We start from the raw sequence: 26,937 nt of genomic DNA, 5'->3' as shown, positions 1-26,937 counted from the left end.
ACAATTATTGTTTAATTTGTTTCTTTTTTTTTTGTTTTTTTTGAAAAGTTGTTTGATTTGTTTCTTGGCAAAAAGAGAACTTGGTATCAAATTGAGAGATTTGATTGCCAATTTTTAAGATTAGAATATTTGATAAAATAATTATCTGTAAAAATGAATAGGAAATGCCAACTATTGGATGTTCAGTTTGTCGTTGAATTATTGAATACAATATTATCACTCCTCTTATATTTAATTTTATTTTGTAAAGAAAAAGATAATTTAGATCCTAATAATGTAATAGATACTGTTTGAAAGCCTAATAAAGAGATTTTAAAATGCACGCTAAGTTTAATGAGGGGTATTAAGTTCATTATGCAGGAAATATGACAGATGATTAAGAAATTTCTAAATACATGATGAGGTTGATGGTGCAGGATTCTTGCCGATATATATGAACTGTTGTTATTTGTTGAGATGGGATGCAACCTCTAATTTGCATTTATGACTTCGAATGTCCTATTAGGTGGGTAGTTTTATCAAATTACGCCTATTTAAAAAGTGTTACATGTAATTAGGGCCATACGTAATGTGTGTAATACTAGATTAGACCCTTATATTATTTACTAGATGAAACCCGTGCGATGCATGGTTTGTTAGTATTTTTAAAAAAAATATTTTTCATATTTATGTGATTTTTGTTATTATATTAGCTTTAAAATATTAAATAAAATTTCTAATCTCAAAAGATAATATTTTGTATTTAATTAGTTTAAACTTTAAAATTTCATTCGTCAATTTTGCTAACGTGGCATTCAAATTATTTAATTGTAAAATAAATTAATAATCTCTTATTTAATTGGCTACAAATTAAATTCATAATCCTACATGCCGCGCTAAGAAAAATAAATCCTATGTGGCTCTCTAAAAACTCGGGGAAAACTCCCCTTTATATATATATATATATATATATATATATATATATATATATATATATATATACTAGTTTTGTGCTCGTGCGATGCCTGGGTTGTTTATTGAATTTAAAGATAAATTTTTTTATCTATACGTCAAATTTAAAATATACCATTGGTACAAAATTAGTTTATTGATGTGCTTTGTTACGATTTGCTATCTAGTAGGCATGTAATGATTAATACTTATATTGGTGGAAATGTTCGATTTAGTACATAAAAAATAAACAAATAATAAATTAAATAAGATAAATGTTCAAAGCCCGTTGAGTTGACCCGAACCCAAAACTTTGGGTAAGGGTTGAACATTTCTTGACTCGTAACAAAGTGACCCAATCCGAGATGACTCATGACTCAATCCTAATTGACAGGTCTATGTGGTAATAAAATTCTATAAGTTGTGAAGTATAGTATTTTAACCGATTAATATATATTATAAATAGATGTTTTACACTTTAAACTGATTCCTTCGCTCCAAAAAAAAAATTATGACATAAAAAATTAAATTTACATGATAATTTTTAAGAATTATAATCTAATAATCTTTTTGAATAAAATTATAATTCAATTTGTATATCATAAATATTGGTTTTTTATCGAAAATAAAATTCTAAACTTAAAATTTTATCCTAAAATTCTATTTTTTTTAATCTTATGAAGTCTATTTAAATTGCTCCAACGTGGCGCGACACTTGGCGAAAAGTTGGAATACCAAGTGTCGCTGTCTCATCGTCTGGCTAAAAGTTTAGCTTTATATATTAGTTATATGATATTAGATTGAAACTATTAAATATATCAATTTATTTATTCCAACCAAAAATAAAATTTATTTATTTATTTATTGACACAGTCAAAAGATTGAAATAAAAATGATTAAAAAAAATTAATTCCTCAAAAAAAAAAAAACATATATGACATCATAAGTGCATTCGGCGGGAAAATTTTTCATGAGAAAGTGACATATATATATTTGAGAGAGAGGATGATGTCAGCAGATTTTTGTTTTAGTCATAGTTAATTAATAGATTACATCATCAAAACTTATTTATTGAAAATGTTCAAATGTATGCAAAACATTTTGTAAGAAGTTGGTAAAAGTTCAAGAATTGTGAAAGGAGAATCAAGCATCATGTGTGGTTAAACCTAGCTTGTTAGCATTATAAACTACTTCCTCTGTTCTTTTTTACTTAACCCGCTTTGACTTTTACACTATTCACCACCCCTTCTTTGACCGTATTTTGTGAATAATATGTAAGGAAAAACATATTCATGTTGGACCATTTTGAATTCGTCTCAATAAGTACTATCATAATCCGCCGCGTTAGAATTCTTGATTTCTTAGGAATTATTCCCTCCATTTTTTTTATTATTTGCATCACTTTCTTTTATGGATATTTTAAAATGCATCACTTCTATATTTGATAACTTTAAACGAAGTGCTATATTTTATTATTTTTTTCTTTTATATGGTCCCTCTTAAATAATAAAAAGTATTTATTTTTTCTCACATACTTTCGCCTAAAACTCCGTGCATCCACAAGGGATGCAAATAAAAAAAAGGAGAGAGTACACATAAGTGTCGTTTGACTATATTTTATTAATGAAATCTCTTTTCTTGTTATAAAAACAAAAATGAACGACCTCATATAACCATTTATAAAAAAAATTCTACAATTATAGTTCATTTTAATTTAACATTCCTAATGTTAGTTAACGTATTTAACATCTCGAAAAGTTTTCAAATTTTGTATAAGGATGTCAGTGGGGCGGGTCAAGTAACCAAATCGATAAATAACCAAGAATCCTCAAATCGATAAATAACCAAGAATCCTTCCCAATAAAGTCGCCAAATTGTCAGTGGGCAGTTATGTACATAACCTTAAAACTAAATTATCGTAAATTTGATAAACAATCGTCTTAATCAAAAACTTCATCAAGGAATAAAATTTGTGAGTTCATACTATTTCAACTTAAAATCCACTAATGTGTATTGTTTTGAGCGAAAATACGAAGTCGTTGGTTATAATTTAAGGAAGATCCATTTAAAAATGACCATAAACCATAAAAATACAGCTTTATAGTGCTCACTACTCACTAGACACTACTCCCACATTATTTATATACTCCACATTTCTCACGACTCTCAAATTTATTTTCACCACAAAAAAACTCCAAGCTCAATCAACTCTTCATAAATGGCGGATACTCAAGGCAAAGTCATCACATGCAAAGGTATTTTCTCTCTCCTCTCCTCTTTGTATTCCTGCACAATTCATGCATTTCAATGGCTGAAAATGGTGTTGATCTCTGTAAATCAATTGTTCAGCGGCGGTGGCCTGGGAACCCAACAAACCTCTCTCAATTGAAGATGTCGAGGTTGCGCCACCGCAAGCCGGCGAAGTTCGAATCAAAATTCTCTTCACTGCTCTTTGTCACACCGATGCTTACACTTGGAGTGGCAAGGTCTATTTTCTCTCTCCTTAATCGATTTTAATCATCCATCAATTTAGGGTTTTTGTTGTTGAATTTATTATGATTATGAGTTTATTGATTATGCTAACGGATTTGGAATTCCCCAATTGAATATTGCATGGTTGGTGATTAATTTTTTAGGGTATTTTTAATTATTTCAAAATTGGCGATGTTGGTTTGAAAAGTCTTGGCTTTTGATTTGAATATTCGAAACTTTTGTCCAATATGCTGCCTTCCCTGAATTGTAATGTATCGCGATTCACGATGTATATTTTGACCTCTGTAAACCTTGTTGTTGTGGTTGCCAATTTTGCTTTAAAGGGGAAAAGTAGATCAAATTATAGTAGGAACTATGTTACTCACACTAGAGATCAAAAATTAATTGTAAGGTGGATTAATAGAATAACCCATGGCTGCTTTAAGGAGTTTTCCCCTCTTTTATACCCCCTTTGTCCTAATACTTCTCACTGGAATGTACTTGAAACCCAAGTAGTAGGGGATATCAATTGATGTTTTGCATGCAATTAGATGTCAATGTATTTTGGTATTTACTTGTAAGAAGACTTGGATTATAGTCATGGAATTCAATGCAACCAAATGTTTTGAAAGTATAAGATGTATGGGCATCAATTTGTTGATATTTCATGATTTAGGACATTTAGTAACTTATGAGGGTCTTATATGAAATGTCTGATAGTTAAAATACATTTATGGATTTTTGAAGGTTGGACTATTGTAATTTGGGCTGCATAGTTATGGTTTTCACTATTGAAGAGTCATGTGTTGTTTGTAGAGTGCATAAAACTTAATTTGTGATAACATGGTGTTTGGTAATTCTAAATAAATTTATGGTGTCACAGGACCCTGAAGGTCTCTTCCCATGTATCCTTGGTCATGAAGCTGCAGGGTACGTGCTTTTACAAATTTGTGGATTTTTCTCAATCTTTCTAAAGTGGCTGTAACCCAATTTTGGCTGAATTTTTATCAATGCAGGATTGTGGAAAGTGTTGGTGAAGGTGTAACAGAAGTGAAGCCTGGAGACCATGTTATTCCATGCTATCAAGCTGAGTGCAGAGAGTGTAAATTCTGCAAGTCAGGGAAGACAAACCTCTGTGGAAAAATTCGGACAGCTACTGGAGCTGGAGTTATGATGAATGACCGCCAGAGTCGTTTTTCTGTCAAGGGGAAACCTATTTACCACTTCATGGGAACCTCGACATTTTCTCAATACACTGTTGTACATGATGTTAGTGTTGCAAAAATTGATCCACAAGCTCCTTTGGACAAAGTCTGCCTTCTTGGTTGTGGTGTATCTACTGGTAAGATGCTTTTATTATCTGCTAGTTACTATTCACTAGCATTACATGCTCTTTCTTGTTACATCTCTAATTTGATCTGTTGGTTAATGAGAGTTAGTCTTTTTTGTATCCCTTGACTTCTTATTATATATATCTCTGTCACTATACAAATAACATGTTAACTTACCGTTTCATATTAGGTCAGAATTTAGAAGACAATTCTTGTTTATTGTAATGGTGATTATGATCTATACGTATTCCATAATCTCCTGACTGAATTTTGAAGAGACATAACAAGAAAGTCCGAGTTTCACTTGGTAGGAATTTAACAAAATTGTTTAGATATAAAAGTTGCCAACAATAGCAATTAGCAAGTCTAGCCAAATCCTAGCCTTCATTTGACTGAACATCATTAGATACAATTAAATCTTAAGGAGTTCTGTTATTTGTTATGAATTTATGATTTAGGCTAGCTTTACCATTTGACTATTTAATCCATTAGTTTTTCTATTCACTAGGGGTTGTTGCATTTAGGAACAAGGCAAAGTGCTTTTGATCCTTATCTTTATGGATTTTTCAGGACTTTATGCTGAAAATAATTGGTTATACGGCTTATACCTTGTTTTTTGCCCCTCTATCTTCTTGTGATGCTTGTTGCTATCTTTGTAATTGATGCATCGAATCTCTCTCTCTCTCTCTCTCTCCCCCCCCCTCCCCCCCCTTCTCCTCTTCCCTAGACTAGGTTCCATTTAGAGGGAAAACATCATTGTTAATATTATTGACATTTCTGCAGGTCTTGGAGCTGTCTGGAACACTGCAAAGGTAGAGCCAGGGTCCAATGTTGCTATTTTTGGTCTTGGAACTGTAGGCCTTGCTGTAAGTTTCCAGTGAACCTCTTTATGTTAATTCAAATAAGTTGTGATCTTGTCTTACTGATGAAGTGATGATCTAACTGGATACTGCATCGACAGGTTGCAGAGGGTGCGAAGGCTGCAGGTGCTTCACGGATCATTGGTATTGATATTGATCCCAAGAAGTTTGATGTAGGTATTGTCTTCATTCTCTAGTCCAGAAGATTGTCAATATCTCATCCATTTTATTTGCTTGGCATTATCAACTCTTGTTGCATATCTAGTGGTACATTGACTCAGTGAGATTCCTTTCTGGCATAGGGGTAAATGATTACATTCTTAAATGAAATGATCTAAAATCAATTGATTGCTGCCATTGTGTCGTGACATTCCTATGTTTTCTTCTACACAAATTCGATGGATGTGTCATTCCTCTCATTATGGCCTTCTTTATTGTATTCCATAGAAGGTCTAATGATATATAATTCCATTCCAATAGCTTCAATCTTTCAATAATTTTTTGATGCGATTGCATGTCACTGAAAACAACTCATTTGAGTTCTATCTATCTGTCTATCGGCTGGTAGCCTGGTACTTTATGTCTGAATCATGAAGAAATATCCTAAATCTTTCAGAAAATTTTGTTGGTTCTGTCTTTGTAAGACCTCTTCTCTACTACACTTGAAGCAAAGCTAGGTACGGCAATTAAATTTTTGGATGATGTAAATAGCTAATGTACAAAATAATTTTGCTTCTCTCCTGGAATTTGTTGTTCTGATGCTGATTTGGCGTTCTATTGTTTGGTCAAGAGTGTGGGCTTTAGACTTAGGTCTTAAGGTATACTTAGCTGTTGTCCAGCCTATTTTCTACTTCTAAGTTAAAGGAAAATTTGGAAGAGAGTACACGAGGTTGAATTGATTTTTGTATGGAGTGTATGCATTTCTCCCAGTATTTTGCTTTCTTTCTAATTTTTGTCTGTTAATGAAACTGTGCTAATTTATATTTCCAGAAAGATTTATAGCAGTATCTGCGATCTTCTTAGACTTCTAATTTTCCTTGTGATGGATAGCATTTTGCACATTCGTTTTCTGTATATTGACCTTTTTATACAACCCGTGGTACCTAACTTAAATTTTTTTACTTGGCATTTTAAAATTACCTTGTGTAGATTTATATTGCAACCTTTGTACAGTGTTAAGAATTATTGAGCTCATCTTTTAGATAACGCTAATTCAAAATCTTCATCTTTTTTCCCCCCAAATTCAATGTTGCAGCTAAGAATTTTGGAGTTACAGAGTTTGTGAATCCAAAGGATTATGACAAACCCATACAACAAGTGATTGTGGATCAAACTGATGGAGGAGTTGACTACAGCTTTGAATGCATCGGAAATGTTTCAGTGATGAGGGCTGCCTTGGAGTGTTGTCATAAAGTAAGTTTGCAGCTTGATTGCGTCTTATCTTTCCATGCCATCAACTCACAGGTAAATATATAGATTGAAGATCTCTCTAATTTGCTTGGGAAAAATTTGTGCAGGGTTGGGGTACATCTGTTATTGTGGGTGTTGCAGCCTCTGGTCAGGAGATTTCTACTCGTCCTTTCCAACTGGTCACTGGTCGTGTTTGGAAGGGAACAGCTTTTGGTGGTTTTAAGAGCCGATCTCAAGTTCCTTGGCTTGTAGAGAAGTACCTAAAGAAGGTGAGTAAATAAATTTAACCAAGTACTTTATATTTTCACAAACCTATCAAAAGACAGAGCTTCATTATTCCAATATCTCAATATCTGTTCACATTTGCATATTTGCAGGAGATCAAGGTTGATGAGTACATAACTCATAGCTTGACCCTCACAGACATCAACAAGGCTTTTGATCTCATGCATGAAGGTGGTTGTCTCCGATGTGTGTTGGCAGCTCATGAATAAATCAACCGTTGAATCTCTATATATGTGGCATGGCCATGATTTTCTATGATTTCTACCCTAGCTGTCGTATGTTTTTCTGGATGATGTAAGAGACAAAACAGGGGAAAAACGATACATGTTGAACCCTTTTGAGGTATCTTTGCATCCTTTTTAAACTGAATCTTCAGCACCTGATTATCAAAGCCTAAATATAAAGCAAGTTTGCAATTTTCAGGGCAATATATACCAGTTTATGCAATTGAATGTTTTGAGCTTTTGACAGCATCTGTAACATATTTCGCCCTTGATTCATGTGTTGATACCCTCGATCTAGAATTAGTTGTCACACCGTTCTATCCCCGTAATATGATTTTATGAATTATTACAAAAGATTATGGACCCAATGTTTTGCTAGCTGAACAATCGAACATGCTGATGTCCTGTAACTTGTACTGTGATACGCATTATGTGATTGACTTCGTTGACTTGACTAATCAAACAAGTTAAAGTGCATCTGCCAAAATTTGTTAAAAGTTTGAACAAGTTTTTCCACTTGTTTATCTGTTTATGACCAACTTTTTCTAAAATATGGCCAATCACATACCGGGTAGGCCAGTTTAGTACCGATACGGGCATCAAATGATGGCAAAGTTTGATCCTATCCAAATTGGCTTTAGTAGTATAAGAAATTGATGGGTAATTGACATCAAACTTTACTTAAATTTAATTATGTAAAAATTCAATTTATAATTAAACGAATCTTGATAGGTTTATAAAAATGTTATTCCACAAAAAATCCATACGATAGACTCTGTATTATGTAAAAATTATACCACATAGCGGCCTTAGCGGGTAGCGAAACTTTTCTCTTCATGATGTTTAATTAACAAATTAATTTTAATTTTAATTTAATTAATTTATTTATTTATTTTGGGGTTGTATGTAATTGCACATTTGCGATAAGTTAATACAGAATATATTGACATAATCTTCCATAGATTAAACTTTTATGATAAAAAATAATATTCCTTCAATATGAAATTTTAAAGAAATTTTAAAGAATTTACAAACTAGCTCAATGACTCGTGTGAATAACTAACTTTGTGAGATCAACCAATTGTGAAATAAATATCTTAACTTATGACGGTTGCATACTTGCATATGCCCATATTACCGTCTGAGTGCATAACATATTTCTGTTATAATCACGGATCATAATGGTAACAAACAGCATCTATCTTTATATAAATAAACATTGCCCTCATTGAAACCTTTTTTCCAACACCCCCTATTTCTTGTTTTTTTATGACCTCGCATTTATTGTCACCTCAATTTTTTTTACATATAAATATAAATTCAATTCTATTCTATTCAACATAATAATAACCAAAGAACCTTACCTTCTTTGAAAAGAAGAAAAGATGGGAGAGTGGCACTCTTTGCAACTTAAAGTTTTGTATGAAGTTCTAGGATGGGTTGCATTTGTTGCTTGGTCTATTAGTTTTTATCCTCAAGTTATCTTGAATTTTCGACGAAAAAGGTTTGTTTTTTATTTTCAAGATCTTTATTTGTATGTTACATTCAAGCTTTAACTAACAATATTCTCTCGTCTCTAAAAGTTTTTATATGAATGTTAATTTGACAGTGTGGTGGGACTAAATTTCGACTTTGTGCTATTGAATTTGACAAAACACTCATCGTATTTGATATACAATGCGGTACTCTTCTTTAGCACGGCTGTTCAGGCTCAATATCGTCACAAGTATGGGTCTAACGAGGTTTGTATTCGTGTTCCTTTTTATTCCTTTCTCCTGTAATTTTTTTTGTTCGCGGGGTTTATTGTATGATCCTGAACCAATACTCGTAACTCTAGCTACACAATAAACATAAAGACTCCTAGATCTATGTAGTTATGTCGTATTAATACAACTTATTGTAAATAAATTTATCTGACCTTAAAATAATATCCTATTTTATTACATATATGGTAAATATAAATTCAAAATAGCCATAGTTCTACAAAAGATTAGTCAGTCCGTTTTTTTGTCGTCACTATCTTTAATTTTCACTGTCTTCCAAGTCATTTTAGGCCACTCACTTTTAGCCCTGTTTTAGAATTCTTCTTACAAGTGGAGAGTAAATTTAGTCATAGACTTGTAATTTTAGATCAGATATGCCATTTTTATAGGTTCTAGGTAGTTGCATTCTTGTGTAAGACGGGTGTACAAGCTAAGTGACATTCTGTAAGCTGTAACGAATTACTACTTCTGTTACATATTATTTGCAACGATTTGACATAAAGTAGAGAGGAATAATGTCTAATCGTTGTAAATAATATGTAACGGAGGTAGTATATCAACATGGATTATATTGATGACCTTGACGAGTTAGGTCATGACACTCATGAGGGGACCTAATATGGAATTGATAAGAGTTGACTTTTGTCGCGGTCTTAATGTATACACCCATCTTATGTAATAATGTTAACCTTTGTTAATATTGTATACAGATGATACCAGTTGCTGCAAATGATGTTGCATTCTCTTCACATGCAGTCCTCTTGACTGCATTTACCCTCTTTCAGATTTTCATCTATGAGGTAAATGACAGAAAAATTAACTGTAATATTTGATTTTTACCCCTTAAATCAAATTACTGATGGTATAACATTTGGTTTACATGCAGAGGAAAAATCAGAGATTTTCTAAAATTGCAATTGGGATTGTCTGCATCATATGGTTTTCTGCCGCGGTTTGTGTATTTGTAGGCATTCACAGACATTCATGGCTCTGGTTAATCAATGTTTTCAAGTAAGATGACAAGCTACTATGCTCTCATTTGTTTATAACTTTATTTTTTCAACATGTACATTTGTTTATTTTCCTTTAATGGTGTTATAACATGTACACATTCTATTATTTGCAGTACTATTCAGGTTACTATGACAGTCATCAAATATGTGCCACAGGTCAGTATTTATGTACTTCTTTTGCTATTAATCATGAAGTCGCGTTAATCCTTTGTTGGTTTATCAACTTACTAATGACTTGTGATATTGTTAAACTCTGTCTTGTACAATATCAATATAATTCTATTCAAATTTCAGTTTTTTTGAAGTTTAATGTAAATTCTAATCAATTATGTGCAGGCTGTCATGAACTTTCGACTAAAAAGCACTGATGGTTTCAGCATCGGAAATATTTTACTTGATTTGCTGGGAGGTGTGACAAATTATGGTCAAATGGCTATGCAATCTATTGATCAGAGTAAGTCATTGAGTGTTTTGGTTTCGCGCCATGTACTGTCATTACTCATTAGTCCTGATTGTTAAAATCTCTGTGGATTCGTATTAACGTTTATTATGATCTTTTCTTGCAGAATCATGGGTCAATTTCTATGGAAATATAGGAAAAACTCTACTATCTTTGGTATGATCACTTCTTTTATTTTACTTCTCAATTTCACTACACCCTGATTTACATCCCACATAAGTATTCTGTTAGAATATGTGTGCATTTTATCTTCTACTCTTTGTACCTAACTGATTTGTGACTGCACAGGTTTCGATCTTCTTCGACATTATATTCATCATTCAACATTATGTACTCTATCCAGCAAGTAAAAAGAAGGAGAAGCTCCCTATTCAAGCCCCAAGTTCAGAAACAAGCTAAGCTAATTGTCATTATTTTATCAAGTATACTTCAGCATTCAAACAAACTAAAGCAGGCCTTTGTTTTAAGAGATTAGAGAAACAGTGCAGCTTTTGTGTGTATATACGAGAAGATTAAATTAGATGAGTGATTTATTCGTGATTAGCGATATAAATTCAAGTGTTATGAGTGTTAAGACAAACACATTAGCTGCTGGATCGGAGGTCTAATTGTAATCCATATAAGCGGTTGTAATTGAATAAATGATGAGATTGTATGTTGTCTATAAATAATGAGATTCATCCTATACACATGTTATTAATTATTTAAAACCCTATCAAAAAAAAAAAGAAAAAAAAAACACCAACTAAAATCATAAATATTAAAAAAACCAATAATATGCTTCAATCCAGCCCCTAAACTAAAGATGGGCATCGTGCCATCACGGGCCATGCCTGGGGGGTGGGGGCTCGTGCCGGGCCGTGGCATGCCGGATTCCCGGCGAGTGGCGTGCCGTGTCAAGTTTTGGCACACCCCGGCCCACACCACGACACGGCACGTCCGGCATGTGCTACGCTGCGGGCCAACCCGATTTTTTTTTTAAAAAATATATATGTATATTAAAAAAAAATCGATATATAATTTATTTTTTTGTTATTGTTATTATTATTATTACTAGTTTTGTGTCCCGTTGTTTATTGAAGAAATTTTTTAATCTATATGTCAAATTTTTAAATATATCATGATACAAAATTAGTTAGAAATTGATGTGCTTTTATGACGATTTGCTATATTCTATCGAAATTTTTTTAACAAAATTATAATTTAATTTGTACCTCTAAAATATTGGTATTTTATTGAAAATAAGACTCCAAATAAACTAACATATTTATCCTAAAATTATATTCAAATAGAATTTTAAATTAACTTTTAAATCGTCTATTTAAATCTATCCAAGGTGGCACGACACTTGGCGAAAAGTTGGAATGCCAAGTGTCGCTATTTCGTGACCTGACTAAAAGTTTAGCTTTATATATTAGTTATATGATTATTATTACTATTATTATTGATAGAAGTAATAATAATAACAATAATAATAACAATAATAATAATAATAATAATAATAATAATAAATACTTATCTGGTGGGCCGCCTGTCGTGCCAACCCAAGGGCCGACCGTGTCACCCGCCGTGACCGTGCCATGCCAAATTTCCAGATTTTTTTTTCACGGCACGGCCCATGGACATCTTTACAGAGGTGCTTGGGGGGTGGGGTGGGGGGAAACTCTTATTATTATTACTAGATTAACTCCCGTGCAATGCACGGATATAATAAAAGAATTTATAATTGTGTAAACTTTAAAGACATATTAGTTAAAATATGTAAAATCTTTGTATAACATACGATATTATTAACATAAACCAAATTGCAAAAATTAAAATAATATAAACAAAAGAAAATCCATGTCCACAATAAAATTTGGCGAACTTAGTAATTAGTTGGAGTAATCATACATATAAAAGGTTGATATTTGTGTTCCTTAAGATTTTCTAAAAGGTATTGAAAACTAAAAAGTTTAATGTAATGTATTAACTAACTTTGCAATCAGTATTTAGATTTTGTTATTTTTAAAACAAAACATGAAAAAAAAAGTTTAGACGGGAAAAAAATGAATGAGAAGCTGACACATGTACATTTTAAAAAAAGTAATGATGTCAGCAGTTGTTACTTTAGTAATATTATATAATAGATTACATATAATCGTGTATATATATGTAATTTAGATTATTACCGACAATTTTAGGATCTGAAAATCTGAGTTGAATGATTGAATTAAGATTTTGAAAAGAATTAATTTTTTAAATAGAAAGAAGCATACTCGAACAAGTTGATAACTCTTTTCCTTTATGAAAAGTAAGGCGAAATTAAGGAAAGTATGATATTATAATCAATGAGGATCAACGAGTGGAGGTACTGAGGAATGGTCAATCTCTACATCTTAACCTGAGTGACGGGGTTCAATCCTCACCCCTAACCTAAAATAGGATATTAGAAGGGTGCCCATTGACCTTACCGTGTAAAACAAAAACCCCTATTATCAACAACTTCTACATGATAGGCCAATTTTGCTAATTTAGAATTCCCCCCTACCCCTATTCATCTAATTAGTTACATTTGTTGTAAATACAGGTGTAGTATTGTAAAAAAAAAAAAAATAATAATAAAAAAAAAAATAGTAGTCTTGTACAAAAAATATAAAAATATTTAAGTAAGATAAAAAAAAAATCTCACAAACAAAATGAAACAATATCGGTACGTCGTAATGCAAATCACTGACTTGAAAACGAGTTTCCGGCGCAACCAAGGTACTTAATTGTATTCGCTGGCACGAACCCTAAGGTTAACACACCACTCCCACACAAAGACACTTTTAGGTGGAAGGTTTGAGTCAAGTAACTCATGTCCAATAGAGAATGTGTTTAGACAAGAAAAAAAAAGGTTTCTTCTATATTTATAAAAAACATGAAAGAACATAAAAGAAGAATCACAAGCATTAAGGGAGGTGAATAATCACCTTATACAGTTATACATACTCTTAAATGGGAGGGTCGTGAGAGTTACTTATCAAGAGAATAATGGTGGTGATTAATCACCTTAAACATCCTCTTAAATTGGGGGTTATAACGACATGACATTCAGTATGACACGTGGCGAGCTTATGTCTTCCCATTGAGTTTTATTACTTCCTCTGTTTCACAAATAATGTCAACAAAGGAGTATTTTATATCTCACAAATAATACCCTTTGTTGCACATAATAAGAAACGGAGGTAGTATATACGAAGTATATAGGTTTCAGTATTTCACTCTATCTCTCCTACATGGCCCCATTTATTTTTTTTCGCCCAACCTCTATTACAAAAGGATTTCACTTGCCATGCACCTGTCTTGTTTCCGGATTCGTAAATATGGATCCATACACGTATATTACCCGAGCACGATCCAACTCTTTTAAGCTCGTTTCGAGGTTTGCATATTTCAAGCACAACTCCTTAAAACTATCATCAAACATCCCCTTTTTAGCTATTGCATCCTCGAACATCTTGTTACAGCTGAAAATAATAGTATGTGGCAAGGATCAGTTTTGGCGGGAAATTCACTTAGCCAAGTTGTTTTGTTATTTTGTCTTATTTGTTGCTTAGCTGTAAGATTCCCTAATTCTGTTTTAGCTTGGTTGTTAGTAGAGCTAAATACAATGAAACAATGTAATTTTTCTCATTAAGAAATACATTGAATCCTCTCCTAATCTCTGTCTATCTATCTATCTATCTATCTATCTATCTATCTATCTATCTATCTATCTATCTATCTATCTATCTATCTATCTATCTATCTATCTATCTATCTATCTATCTATCTATCTATCTATCTATCTATCTATCTATCTATCTATCTATCTATCTATCTATCTATCTATCTATCTATCTATCTATCTATCTATCTATCTATCTATCTATCTATCTATCTATCTATCTATCTATCTATCTATCTATCTATCTATCTATCTATCTATCTATCTATCTATCTATCTATCTATCTATCTATCTATCTATCTATCTATCTATCTATCTATCTATCTATCTATCTATCTATCTATCTATCTATCTATCTATCTATCTATCTATCTATCTATCTATCTATCTATCTATCTATCTATCTATCTATCTATCTATCTATCTATCTATCTATCTATCTATCTATCTATCTATCTATCTATCTATCTATTTCTATTTTTCTATCTATCTATCTATCTATCTATCTATCTATCTATCTATCTATCTATCTATCTATCTATCTATCTATCTATCTTTTTTTTTTTTTTTTTTTTTTTTTTTTTTTCTATCTATTTTTTTTTTTTTCTATCTATCTATCTATCTATCTATCTATCTATCTATCTATCTATCCTTTCTCCTTCTATTATGTTACAATTTCTTCTTCTTCCTCTCTTTTCTCTGTTTTCCTGGAACTAGCTCGAGTAAATTGGTAAATTCAATCTATACTCAAATTTCTCCTATATCAGTGGTATAAGAGCAAACGCTGCTCTCTGTTTTTATTCTGGCACCTACAGTCTCAACTCGGGTATCTAAGATGGAAGCTCAGCTGCAGGCGTTGGAGAAACTATTGGATGCTCAAGCTCTAGCTTCTAATCAGAGGATGGAGGATCTGTCTGCGGCTTCGAACCGAAAGTTTGAGAATCTGTTGCATATGTTGCAGTCCATGAAGGAGCTGATGACAGATTCCCGATCACCTCGCTCAGAGGAACAATTCAATCAGCCTAAATTGGGGTATATACCTAAACTCGAGTTTCCTAAGTTTGATGGTTCTAATCCTCGTGTTTGGATTAAGAAATGTTGCAAATATTTCACTCTTTGTAAGATTCCTGATGATCAAAAAGTTGATCTAGCATCTCTTAACATGATTGATAAAGCTGAAAATTGGATTTCTAGTTATTTAGCTACTCGATCTGCTGTAGATTGGAATGACTTTGTTATTGATGTGAATAGTCGTTTTAAGAATGATTTTGGTGTTAATGTGGTGGAGGAGTTTAATAAACTTCAACAGACTGGTAGTATTGAAGCATATATTGATGAATTTGAGAATTTGAAAGCTATTATGCTGCAGAATAGCTTTGTTTTGCCTGAGAAATATCTGCTTGAAAGTTTTGTTGGTGGTCTAAACCCTGGGGTTAGGCCCTTTGTTAGAGATTTTAAACCCCAAACTGTTATGGCTGCTGTTGAGTATGCTAGGTTGCAGGTTGAATCCATTACTGCTAACACCCCTAAGCCTTGGAAATCTTCCTCTTCTAAGCCTTACCTAAACACACTCCAATACAACACCTCAAAACAACCTTTACTGCCTACACCTCCCATTAAACCACTTCCCTCTCCCACAGCTCAATTCAAACAAACTCCCAAAACACCTTTTTCTAAATCCAGATATGTCCCTGCAGATGTCAGGGCTGAGAAAATAGCAAAGGGCTTATGCTATTACTGTGATGCACCCTTTGACTGAAACCATAAGTGCCAATTCAAGGAACCTCAGCTATTTACTGTTGAAGTGCCTGGTTTGGATGAGGTTGAAAGTGCTGTAGTTAATTTGGAGGAGCAAGAGGATGTGTCAGACTTGGACCCTTTCATCTCTTATAATGCCCTGACTGGTAGTCAGAACTACAACACTATGAGAATTAAGGTTGTAGCTTATGGTGTACCTTTACATATTTTTGATTGACTCCAGGAGTACACATAATTTTCTTGACATTCATTTGGCTGAGAAACTTGGATGTTCGAGTGAGTCTATTGTGGGGCAGGAAATCTTAGTGGCAGATGGAAATCATCTTTTATGTCAATCTATTTGTAGAAACTTTACCTGGTCCATTGGAGATAGTCAGTTTGTAACTGATGTCATGTTGATTCCATTGGGTAGTTGTGATATGGTGCTGGGTATACAGTTGTTGAGCACTCTGGGATCCATTTCTTGGAATTTCAGGCAGCTTACTATGAAGTTTAATTTCAATAATTCTTGTGTGGAACTCAGAGAGTCAGAGGTATCCCATCCCAGAAATTAAAGGTGGTATAGGCTGGTTCCCCAGCAAAATTGCCGGATGGTGCAGCCCAGGTCTGCTTATTGCAAGTCATTGATCCAGTGCAACCTGCTTGTTTATTTCAAGTATCTGGTGACACATGTTCTTATGATGATTTGGATGCTTTGAGAAAATAGTTTGCTTAAGTGTTTGAGGAGCCAACTGATTTACCTCATGAGAGGGGAATATTTGATATAGAATCAATTTAGAACCTGGTAGTGGTGCTGTGAACATCAGATCATACAGATACCCTTTGAAGAAGAAAGATATTATTGAGCAATTAGTGTAAGAAATGCTGGAAAGAGGTATCATTCAAGATAGTGCCAGTCCTTTTGCTTCACCTGTTGTTTTGGTGGGAAAGAAGGATGGTACCTGGAGGCTTTGTGTGGATTACAGGGAGTTAAATAAGAGAACTATCAAAAATAAGTTCCCTATCCCTATTTTGGAGGAACTGGTGGATGAATTGTCTGGTGCCTGTGTCTTAAGCAAGCTTGACCTCAGAGCTGGCTATCACCAACTCAGAATTCATCCTAATGATGTATTCAAGACAGCTTTTAAGACTCACTCTGGTCACTATGAGTTTTTGGTCATGCCATTTGGCTTGACAAATGCACCTTCCTCTTTCCAAAGCTGGATGAATTCAGTTTTCAAGACTCTACTTAGAAAATGTGTGCTAGTTTTCTTTGATGACATCCTTATCTACAGCAAAAGTCTTGATGAGCATTGGGCTCATTTGGCTGCTGTGTTTTCTTTAATGCAACAACATTCTCTTTATGCTAAGTTGAGTAAGTGTTCCTTTGTCACTCACAAGGTGGAATACTTGGGGCATTTCATATCAAAAGATGGGGTGGAAACTGATCCAAATAAGGTTAATGCAATCAGTTCTTGGCCTTGTTCTGCTACAGTCAAGGAGTTGAGAAGTTTTTTGGGACTTGCTGGTTATTACAGGAGATTTGTGAAGAATTATGCCTGCATAAGTAAACCTTTAATTGATCTCTTGAAGAAAGGGGCTTTTGAATGGTGTGATACTGCTCAACAGGCTTTTGAGGAACTTAAGTCAGCATTGGTTACAGCACCAGTTCTAGCTATTCCAGATTTTTCACAACAGTTTGTTGTTGAAACAGTTGCTTCCAAAAATGGTATAGGTGCTGTCTTAATGCAAGTGGGACATCCTATTGCTTTCATTAGCAACTCTTTAGGTCCTAAGTGGCAGAAGCTCTTAGTTTTTGAGAAAGAATTGCTGGCTATGGTGTTTGTTGTGCAGAAATGGGAGCAATACCTGACTGGGGCACATTTTGTGGTGAAAACTGATCAAAAAAGTTTGAAATGGCTTCTACAACAGAAGATTTCTACCCCTTTTCAACAATTTTGGCTCTCCAAACTCATGGGATTTGATTATGAAATCCAGTTCAAATCTGGAAAACATAATTTGGTGGCTGATGCCCTTTCTAGGAAACCAGGTTCTGATATTTTGTTATTGGCTAAATCTTTGATTGATTCTGACTTAGTTCAGATGTTACAGCATAGCTAGCTATACCTTGGATGACAATTTTAAGGCAATTTTGGCAAAATTGCAAAATGGTGAGGCCATACCTAATTTCAGCCTGCAGGATGGACTACTTAGGAAGCAGGGGAGAATTTTGGTGGGTCCTGACCCTATTCTCAGGGCAAAACTCATCACTTGGCAACATGCTTCTCTAGAAGCAGGACACTCAGGCAGGGATCAAACTTTAAAAAGGTTACAGGGTATTTTTCATTGGAAGGGTATGACTAAAGATGTTAGTCATTTTGTTAGAAAATGTGTCATTTGTCAAGCTTCTAAATATGACACTTCTGCAAAGCCTGGAATGCTGCAACCTTTGCCTATCCCTGAGAAAATTTGAACAGATATCTCAATGGATTTTATTTCTGGACTTCCTTTATCCATGGGCAAGAATGTTATTTTTGTTGTTGTGGACAGATTATCCAAATATGCCCATTTCATGGCTCTTAAGCACCCTTATACTGCTGTTGGGGTGGCTCAGATTTATTTAGATTATGTGTTCAAATTGCATGGTTGGCCAAGGAGTATAGTAAGTGACAGAGATTTAATATTTTTAAGTCAATTCTGGAAGGGTTTGTTTTCTCTGCAAGGCACTGAGTTCTTGTTGTCTTCTGCCTATCACCCTGAGACTGATGGACAAACTGAGGTTGTTAATAGGTGTTTGGAGTCTTATCTCAGATGCATGACAAGTGATCAGCCTAGGGAATGGAGCAAATATTTGCCTATGGCAGAGTTGTGGTACAACACTCATTATCACTCAGCTGCTGGCATGTCACCTTATGAGGCTGTTTATTGTCAGCCCCCTCCTTTGCATCTGCCTTATCTCCCTGGTGAATCAAGCAATGAGTTGGTGGACAAGTTGAAGGAGTTATGTCTTCATCGTGTGCAATTACTAGATATATAATTGGATCAAATTATGGAGATAATTAAGTTCGTACATTTGGGTCGTCGTTTTGCCATAGCTAGAGGTACTAACGATCTTTGGACTAGTAAAATAGCCCAAAGCCCAATTGGACGGATCCTATAAGGTCACACAAAGGGGCTAGATCGAGAATTAGAGGACGAGGCCCATCACGGGCCTCATCACTCTAGGTGACCGGCCATATGGAGTGGACAAGGGAGTTTTGGGCTTCGTGCCCTAGTCTAATTATAATGAGATTATAAATAGACTAGGTGCCTAGGTTTGCAGCAAGGAAGCAATTAACTGATCAGTGTGATCAAACCCTAATTAGCAAACACGAAACCCAACCCCTCTCATAGTCCTCTCTCTCACGGCTCTCTCCTCCTCCTAGGCGCCGGTGGTGTGTCGTGGTGGTGGTGGTTCGTGCGGTGGTCGGTTGTCCGTAAAGGTGGTGATCGCGGTTCTCCTCAATCACTCGACCAATCTAGTATTGGTGGACGGCTCGTTCGAATCTCATGGACTAAGTAGAGGAGCAACGCTTGGGGCTCTATTCTCTCCCTGATTTTCCTGTCGAATAGCTTCGTGGAATTCACGCGTCAAAGGTATGATTATGTGTCTTGTGTGTTGTGCATGTGATTCTTGGGATTGGTACTAGATTGAATATGATTCATGTTTATTTCCGTTGCGTAGTACCTATAAACTCCCACACATGTGCATGATGAAAAGGGAGGAAATCCTTGGGCTACTTAAGGCTAATCTGTCTAAAGCTCAACACAGGATGAAAATGCAGCTGATAAGCACAGGTCTGAAAGAACATTTCAGCTGAATGATTGGGTGTAGTTAAAGTTGCAGCCTTACAGACAAAATACAGTTCAGCATAGGAGCAATTGCAAGCTTGCTGCAAAATATTATGGTCCCTTTAAGGTGGTGGAAGTCATTGGTAAAGCTGCTTATAGAATTCATCTTCCGAGTTCTGCCAAAATACACAATGTATTTCATTCAACTTAAATCATTTCGAGGGGCTTTACCTCAGGTGGCTGTCATTCCAGATTCAGCAGACACTCCTTTGGCTGCTGCTTCTTTGGTTCCTGCTGCTGTGTTGGATTCTAGAGTCGTGACTGTGTCTGGGAAGCAGGAAGAGCAAGTTTTGGTTCAATGGCAGGACAGTCCTAGGCATGATGCCTCTTGGATGGCTAAGTCAGATTTTGTGGCTCAATTTCCTGGCTTTGATCTACCTGAGACTTGAGGGCAAGTCTTTTTGAAGGGGGAGAGTATGTTACAGCTGAAAATAATAGTATGTGGCAAGGATCAGTTTTGGCGGGAAATTCAGTTAGCCAAGTTGTTTTGTTATTTTGTCTTATTTGTTGCTTAGCTGTAAGATTCCCTAATTCTGTTTTAGCTTGGTTGTTAGTAGAGCTAAATACAATGAAACAATGTAATTTTTCTTATTAAGAAATACATACATTGATTCCTCTCCTAATCTCTCTCTCTCTCTCTCTCTCTCTTTCTCTCTCTCTCCTTTCTCCCTCTATTCCGTTACAATTTCCTCTCTTTTCTCTGTGTTTTTCTGGAACTAGCTCGAGTAAATCGGTAAATTCAAGCTATACTCAAATTTCTCCTATATCACATCTCCCTCGTCTTCTCAACTCCTAATATCTCAGCAGCTTTTATAAGATTGTTGTACACCTTCGCATCATCAAAATTAAGATATTTCAATTAATTACGAAATCAATTGCAAATTATATATTGAATTTATTCCATAATTTTATCAACAAAGTTTAATCTCGATTATTTGAATTAGAAACATAGGCGAAAGGTTTTAAAAAAGAGTTGATTAAGGGTTCGTTTGACATTGTTGTGGTTTTTTGTTTTTTTTGTTGTTTTTATTATTTTAGTCATACAACAAAGGAAATTAACGAAATTTTGACTCTTTTACCACCTCCAAATAACCACTTATTGGTTTTTACCACATTCATACAAAAACAAAAAGTTTTATTTTACCACCACATAATAAAAAAATATTAAAGTTGACTTTTACCACCAATCACCCCAAGTAACGGATTCCATTCATAAATCTGTTAATGGGGCATGCCATGTACACATGTCACCATATTATTGGGTGTAAAAAAAAAGAAAAATAAATAAAAATAGAATATTAATAAAATCAAAACCATCCAAGCCAGCCGCCGGCAACCCTTCTGAAGCCCCCATCGCCGGACCGACTCTAGCTCTCAAGTGCCCACATAGCCGGTCTGTTTCCGGCAAACCCCTTCCCCTACCTTTCAAGCAACCCCTCTTCTCCTTTGTTTCCGGTGGCCTCTCCTCCTCCCCTTCCCCTTCCTTTTTATGACCACCGACCTCACCTGCCCCTTCTCCTCCTTTTTTCGACCTCAAACTTCGATCCCCTTCCCTTTTTGACCCCTCTCATCGAATTCCGACCCTAGCTCTCCAAGCACCTACACCGAATTCCGATGTCATCTCTCCTTAGCACCTACATCGAGTTCCGACCCTTTTTTTACCTATCGAATTCCGAATATTATTCCTAAAACCCTAGCTTAGCCACCACCAAATTTCGACCTCCTCCCTAGCCACCACGTGATTTCGACCCCTTTAATTATAGCCCCACACGAAATTCCGACCCCTCTATAGCCCCACACAAAATTCCGACCAAACGAGGTGAAGTTGATTTTGTTCCCGATTGATTGTCATGGAAGATCGGGGGAGATGAAGAGGAAATGTCAAAAAGGTGGGCCCTACTAACAAATTCATAGACGGAATCCGTTAGTTGGTGGTAAAACCCAATTTTGGAAATTTTGTTGGTGCTAAAATACAGCCTCTTTTTTTTTTTTTTTTTTTTTTTTTTTTTTTTTTTTTTTAAATGAAGGTGGTAAAAGTTAATAAGTGGTTTTTTCATGGTGGTTAAAGTCAAAATTTCCTACAACAAATCATATTGTAATATATATACTCCGTAAATGACTGCAATTATAATGAATTGAAGGTAGTATGTTGTACTATAAAAAATGAGCTTCATCCTATACATGTCATTTAACGTACACAAACTAAAATCAAATACTAAGAAATCCATTGTAATATGTTTCAATCCAACCCCTAATTAAATAAATTTTCATGATCACCCAACAATTTTTTTTTTTTCTTTTTTTTTTACGAAGACCACCCAACTAAATTAAAACTATAAAAACATTGGACATGATAAATCAAATCAAAGTATTTCTTCCAAGATCATATAATTCATCAAGCTTGGAATTGTACACCAGGAGGATCATCACCACCCATATAAGAAGACCATTTTTTAGTCTTCTCATCAAAATCTTCATTATAAGCAAATCCACCATGACTTGTAAGATCCATTCCATTCATCTCATCTTCCGACGTAATCCTCAACAATCTCAACTTATGCAACACAAAAAACAGACTTCCCATTGTTACACTAACCCATGCACATATGGTCAAGATTTGTACAACATGGGCCGCCAAGAGCCGCCCCCCACCGCCCATTAGGAGGCCGTAGGAGGTGGCAGGGCGCGCCGGATACACTTCTTGGAGGTACTCTTTCTTGGCAAACAAGGCTGTGAAGATTATGCCCCATGTACCACACCCTCCGTGGAGTTGTAGGGCTTCTAAGGGATCGTCGTAGTTGAATTTTTCTGCTAGGATGTTGCATGTTATTAGGACTATGGCTGCAACCACCCCACATATGCAGGCTGCCCATGGGTCTACCACTGCACATCCACCTGTTATGGCGGTGAATCCTCCGAGTAGGCCGTTGCATACGTCGGTTACGTTCCAATGTCCTACTAGTATCCTGTGCAATAATAAGTCAATAATAGGGCAATGTGGTGGCTTGTACAAACTATAGCATCTTGTTTTAAAAAAAAACTATAGCAGCTTAATTTGTAATTAATACAAGTACATGCTAACATATACTCCGTATTAATGATTAAAATAGTGTATTGAAAATGTATATAAAGCAACCAAATAATAATTAGGAATTTGGCGGAGAAAACACTAATTTATATGAAGAAATATGGTCCCAAAACAAAGTCACTACTTGTATTTGTTTAGAAATTTATACCGTATTACACTTGTGTTGAAATGTCTTAAACATATTCCGTTTTTGTCTATCCCTTTTATAATTCTCTTAACATAGAATTTTTATTCTATTTTTGACAAACTCCTATCGTACTCTTCTAAACAGCTAAACTCACAATATTAATCTCACTATCTTCTCTTACTTTACAGTATATCAGTATTTTTTTCTTATATTCACCCACTTTTTTTAATCAATTTTCTTTCTTACTTGGACTTTATAAAATAGAAGTACAATGTTATAACTTATAAATGTTTGATGACTAAACCATATTTTTTTCATGTACTTTGTACAATTGTACATTATAAACAATTTAGACAATTCCCTCAAATTGTGAATATTAGTTATAACATTTAAACCTATACAAGTTAGTTGTCCAGCCTAATAATTGAAATATTCCAGCCAAAATGCATGAATATCATGCCTCAAATTAGGATATAATGATATATAAGTGCAATACCGCAATACGCATGATATGTTTACCTTATATAGGTTGATTGCCTAATCATTATTGAATATTCGGTATGATAATTCAAAATATGCTCATATCATAATAATTTGGCATGAAATTCCCTTATTATTGTAAATTTTATTTATGCACGAAACACAAGTCCAAAATAAAAACACCTCAAAATTCAGAAAATTGAAAATTACCTTTTTCCAAACAAAGTAGTGAGGGCAGCCGTTGCACCCGCAAGAGTAGTAGTAACAGCAGTCCTCCCCACGGCACTCCACTGCCCATACACCGCCCCGCTTTCGCCGTACGCCTTTGCAATGGTCAAAAACGAACCCGGGTTAAACCCGTACCACCCGAACCACAACAAAAAAGTCCCTAACACAACCAATGAAGCATTATGTCCTTTAAGGGGCACCCCTTTACCTTTATGATCAAACCTCCCAATCCTCGGACCTTCAATAAACGCCCCCCAAAACCCGGCCACGGCTCCCACCAAGTGCACTACTCCTGACCCGGCAAAGTCGATAACCCCCGTCCCAAACAAGAGCTTCTCCGACGTTATGAAGGCGCTCCCCCACCCGTCATTAGACCAAAACCAATGCGCCACAACGGGGTACACGAACCCCGTTAGTAGGCTCGAGTAGGCCAAGTAGGATACGAACTGAGTACGCTCCGCTATCGAGCCGGAAGTGATCCCGGCTGCAGCGATAGCGAAGCAGTACTGAAAAAGAAAGTAGTTGTAATCATAGGATTGGTGAAAATCTGGCATTGACGTTAGCGCAAAGAAGCGGCTTCCTATGAAAGGGTTTGATGGGGAGCCGAAAGCGAAGGCGAAACCGAAGAGGTAGAAGAAAAGAGCACCGGTAGCGGCGTCGAGGACGTTGGTGAGGAGGATGTTCATGGTGTTTTTAGCGCGGACTGAGCCAGCGCAAAGCATGGCGAAGCCGAGTTGCATGGAGAAGACTAGGTAGGCTGAGAAAAGTAGGTAAACGGCGTTGATTGCGGTGGTTGCATCGGTTGTTAAGGCGGTGTTGGTGGTGAGTTGCTGGCAGATGTAGTCTGCTGCGCCGGAGGAGTTGAGGAGTGGGGTTAGGATGGTGGTGGAGCACCCGAGTGGCGTCGCCATTGCGAAAGCCGAGGTGGAGGAGGTGGAGGAAGAGGAGGCGCAAGGATCTGGGAGTTGTTGGAGGGACTATAAATAGGTGAGATTGGTGGAATCATATATGAAGTAAATGTGTGGATTCTTGCCAACTCAAGATCAAATGTTTTGGTTCATAAATCTTTATTAGGAGTATATATTACTATTTTTAGATGTTACGGAGTATATGACTTGAACGCGAGTGTTGATTATTGGTATGTGGTGTAACCGTAGTGCAATTTGTACATTTGAATACTCTTATCGTTGTAGTATGAATTTTAATGTATGATAGGCTAATTAGTATAGGTCACATTAATCTATCAATTATATGATTTTGGGTCTAAAAAAATATCATGGTTAATTGATATAAGGGTAATTTGATCTTATGTTGTGAATATTGATTTTTAAACATTATTAATGACAATTAATCAAAAAGAAAAAAAATCATAAATTAACTTTGGCTAATTAATATCGTTCCTTACATTGAAAATTATGTTAGAATTTTATTAAAAATTATAATTATATCTTACACCATATAAAAATTGAAACCCAACCAACCAAGACAAGGAATAAAGTAATCGAGTTCAATGTAATATTACTAAATTCTAATTAACTTAAGCAACATTATACATCTACCACAACTTTAATATCCGCTTTTTTTTTTTCTTTTAATTTGGTTCATAGAAATTTTATATAATTGCTTATTTAAATGTCTCAAATTCATATTATGAATGATTTAAAAGTTGGGTGATAGACATAGTTACCGAAATTTGGTTGTTAACAAAAATTGAAATACACCGGGAGGCAAGGATGGCTTGTGTGATTCAATTGTATTCCTCCGTTAAAATGTTATTTGCAACAACTACTGTATTTGGATGCTAAGAATTCATTAAAAAAAAATCCTTAGTTAATAAGTTTTTTATATCAAAATGACCCACATACCCTCACTTAAAAATCATTAACACATTATTAATACTACACATAATTACAAATCATTATAATCCTAATCTTGTTAAATATGGAAGAGAAAATAAAGAGAGATGAGGGAAGATTTTTTACGTTGTATTTCATATTCCATGTAGTACTGGATATATATAATGTACATTTCCTAGGGTCCCATCAATGGATAAGACCAAATACCCAACTCTAGAATATTCTAGATTGTACATGGGATAATAGTCATCCATATTTAGATATTATCATAACACTCCCCCTTGGATGACTATATATTGAATAAAATAATAACTAACATTTACTACAAAACACGTACAAAATAATACACTACAATGCGCATAATATGCTGCCTCGTTAAAAACCTTACCAGGAAAACCGAGTGGGAAAAAACCATGGTTAAGGAAAAAAGAGTGCAGCGCGCATTAACTCCCCCTCATGACTACATCACTTGAGATCTTTAAGACGACGCAATCCAATGCCGTAAGCTAACTTTTTGAATGTTGCTGTCGGAAGAGCCTTAGTAAATAAGTCTGCTAAATTCTCACTTGAACGAATATGCAATACATTTATATCTCCATTCTTCTGAAGATCATGAGTGAAGAAAAATTTGGGTAAGATGTGCTTTGTTCTGTCGCCTTTGATGTATCCTTCCTTAAGTTGAGCAATACAAGCAGCGTTATCCTCATATAAAGTTGTTGGTGCCTCTTTCCCAGATGATAAACCACAAACTTCTTTTATATGTTGAACTACCGACCTTAACCATACACATTCATGACTAGCCTCGTGAATTGCTAAAATCTCAGAATGATTGGAAGAAGTAGCTGCAATGGTTTGTTTCATGGAACGCCAAGAAATGGCAGTACCACCATATGTGAACACATATCCAGTTTGTGACCGACCATTATGAGGATCAGATAAATAACCTGCATCTGCAAAACCAATCAAATTTTCTTTGGACAACTTTGGGAAAAATAAACCCATATCCTTCGTACCTTGAAGGTAACGAAGTAAATGTTTAATCCCATTCCAATGCCTTCGGGTTGGACATGAACTAAACCTTGCTAATAAA

The 26,937-nt window shown here is 35.0% G+C and overlaps 3 protein-coding genes across 3 annotated transcripts; 2 read left to right on the top strand and 1 right to left on the bottom strand.

The window, feature by feature from the left end:
- The first annotated feature begins 3,027 nt into the window (after window positions 1-3,027).
- LOC110728039 (alcohol dehydrogenase class-3-like) lies at window positions 3,028-7,760 on the top strand. Its single transcript, XM_021907652.1, has 9 exons — window positions 3,028-3,185; window positions 3,280-3,416; window positions 4,286-4,332; window positions 4,419-4,744; window positions 5,517-5,599; window positions 5,695-5,770; window positions 6,849-7,006; window positions 7,111-7,272; window positions 7,381-7,760. Exons 1-9 carry the CDS (start codon window positions 3,149-3,151, stop codon window positions 7,495-7,497), a joined length of 1,143 nt encoding a protein of 380 aa, XP_021763344.1. The 5' UTR covers window positions 3,028-3,148; the 3' UTR covers window positions 7,498-7,760.
- An 867-nt stretch (window positions 7,761-8,627) lies between these two features.
- Window positions 8,628-11,451, top strand: LOC110728040 (cystinosin homolog). Its single transcript, XM_021907653.1, has 8 exons — window positions 8,628-9,016; window positions 9,122-9,254; window positions 9,986-10,075; window positions 10,162-10,286; window positions 10,402-10,444; window positions 10,625-10,742; window positions 10,855-10,904; window positions 11,037-11,451. The coding sequence occupies exons 1-8, from the start codon at window positions 8,898-8,900 to the stop codon at window positions 11,145-11,147; spliced, it is 789 nt and encodes a 262-aa protein (XP_021763345.1). The 5' UTR covers window positions 8,628-8,897; the 3' UTR covers window positions 11,148-11,451.
- Window positions 11,452-22,056: 10,605 nt separating this feature from the next.
- On the bottom strand, window positions 22,057-25,075 carry LOC110727782 (ammonium transporter 1 member 1-like). The gene is made up of 2 exons (XM_021907357.1): window positions 23,974-25,075; window positions 22,057-23,034 (listed from the first exon to the last, which is right to left on the bottom strand). The coding sequence occupies exons 1-2, from the start codon at window positions 24,900-24,902 to the stop codon at window positions 22,464-22,466; spliced, it is 1,500 nt and encodes a 499-aa protein (XP_021763049.1). The 5' UTR covers window positions 24,903-25,075; the 3' UTR covers window positions 22,057-22,463.
- Between the last annotated feature and the right edge of the window lie 1,862 nt (window positions 25,076-26,937).

The sequence above is a fragment of the Chenopodium quinoa genome, unplaced genomic scaffold (assembly GCF_001683475.1).
Source record: "Chenopodium quinoa cultivar QQ74 unplaced genomic scaffold, ASM168347v1, whole genome shotgun sequence".
Taxonomy (NCBI): domain Eukaryota; kingdom Viridiplantae; phylum Streptophyta; class Magnoliopsida; order Caryophyllales; family Amaranthaceae; genus Chenopodium; species Chenopodium quinoa.
The sequence above is the reverse complement of the archived record's forward strand: the minus strand, read 5'-3'. Positions and strand labels throughout refer to the sequence as shown.

Coding starts and splice junctions, on each gene's coding strand:
- LOC110728039 (XM_021907652.1), top strand. CDS start 3,149: ATGGCGGATACTCAAGGCAAAGTCATCACATGCAAAG. Junction 3,417..4,285: donor CTTACACTTGGAGTGGCAAG/GTCTATTTTCTC, acceptor ATGGTGTCACAG/GACCCTGAAGGTCTCTTCCC. Junction 7,273..7,380: donor TAGAGAAGTACCTAAAGAAG/GTGAGTAAATAA, acceptor GCATATTTGCAG/GAGATCAAGGTTGATGAGTA.
- LOC110728040 (XM_021907653.1), top strand. CDS start 8,898: ATGGGAGAGTGGCACTCTTTGCAACTTAAAGTTTTGTATGAAGTTCTA. Junction 9,255..9,985: donor ACAAGTATGGGTCTAACGAG/GTTTGTATTCGT, acceptor TATTGTATACAG/ATGATACCAGTTGCTGCAAA. Junction 10,445..10,624: donor TCATCAAATATGTGCCACAG/GTCAGTATTTAT, acceptor AATTATGTGCAG/GCTGTCATGAACTTTCGACT.
- LOC110727782 (XM_021907357.1), bottom strand. CDS start 24,902: ATGGCGACGCCACTCGGGTGCTCCACCACCATCCTAACCCCACTCCTC. Junction 23,035..23,973: donor ACTACTTTGTTTGGAAAAAG/GTAATTTTCAAT, acceptor ATTATTGCACAG/GATACTAGTAGGACATTGGA.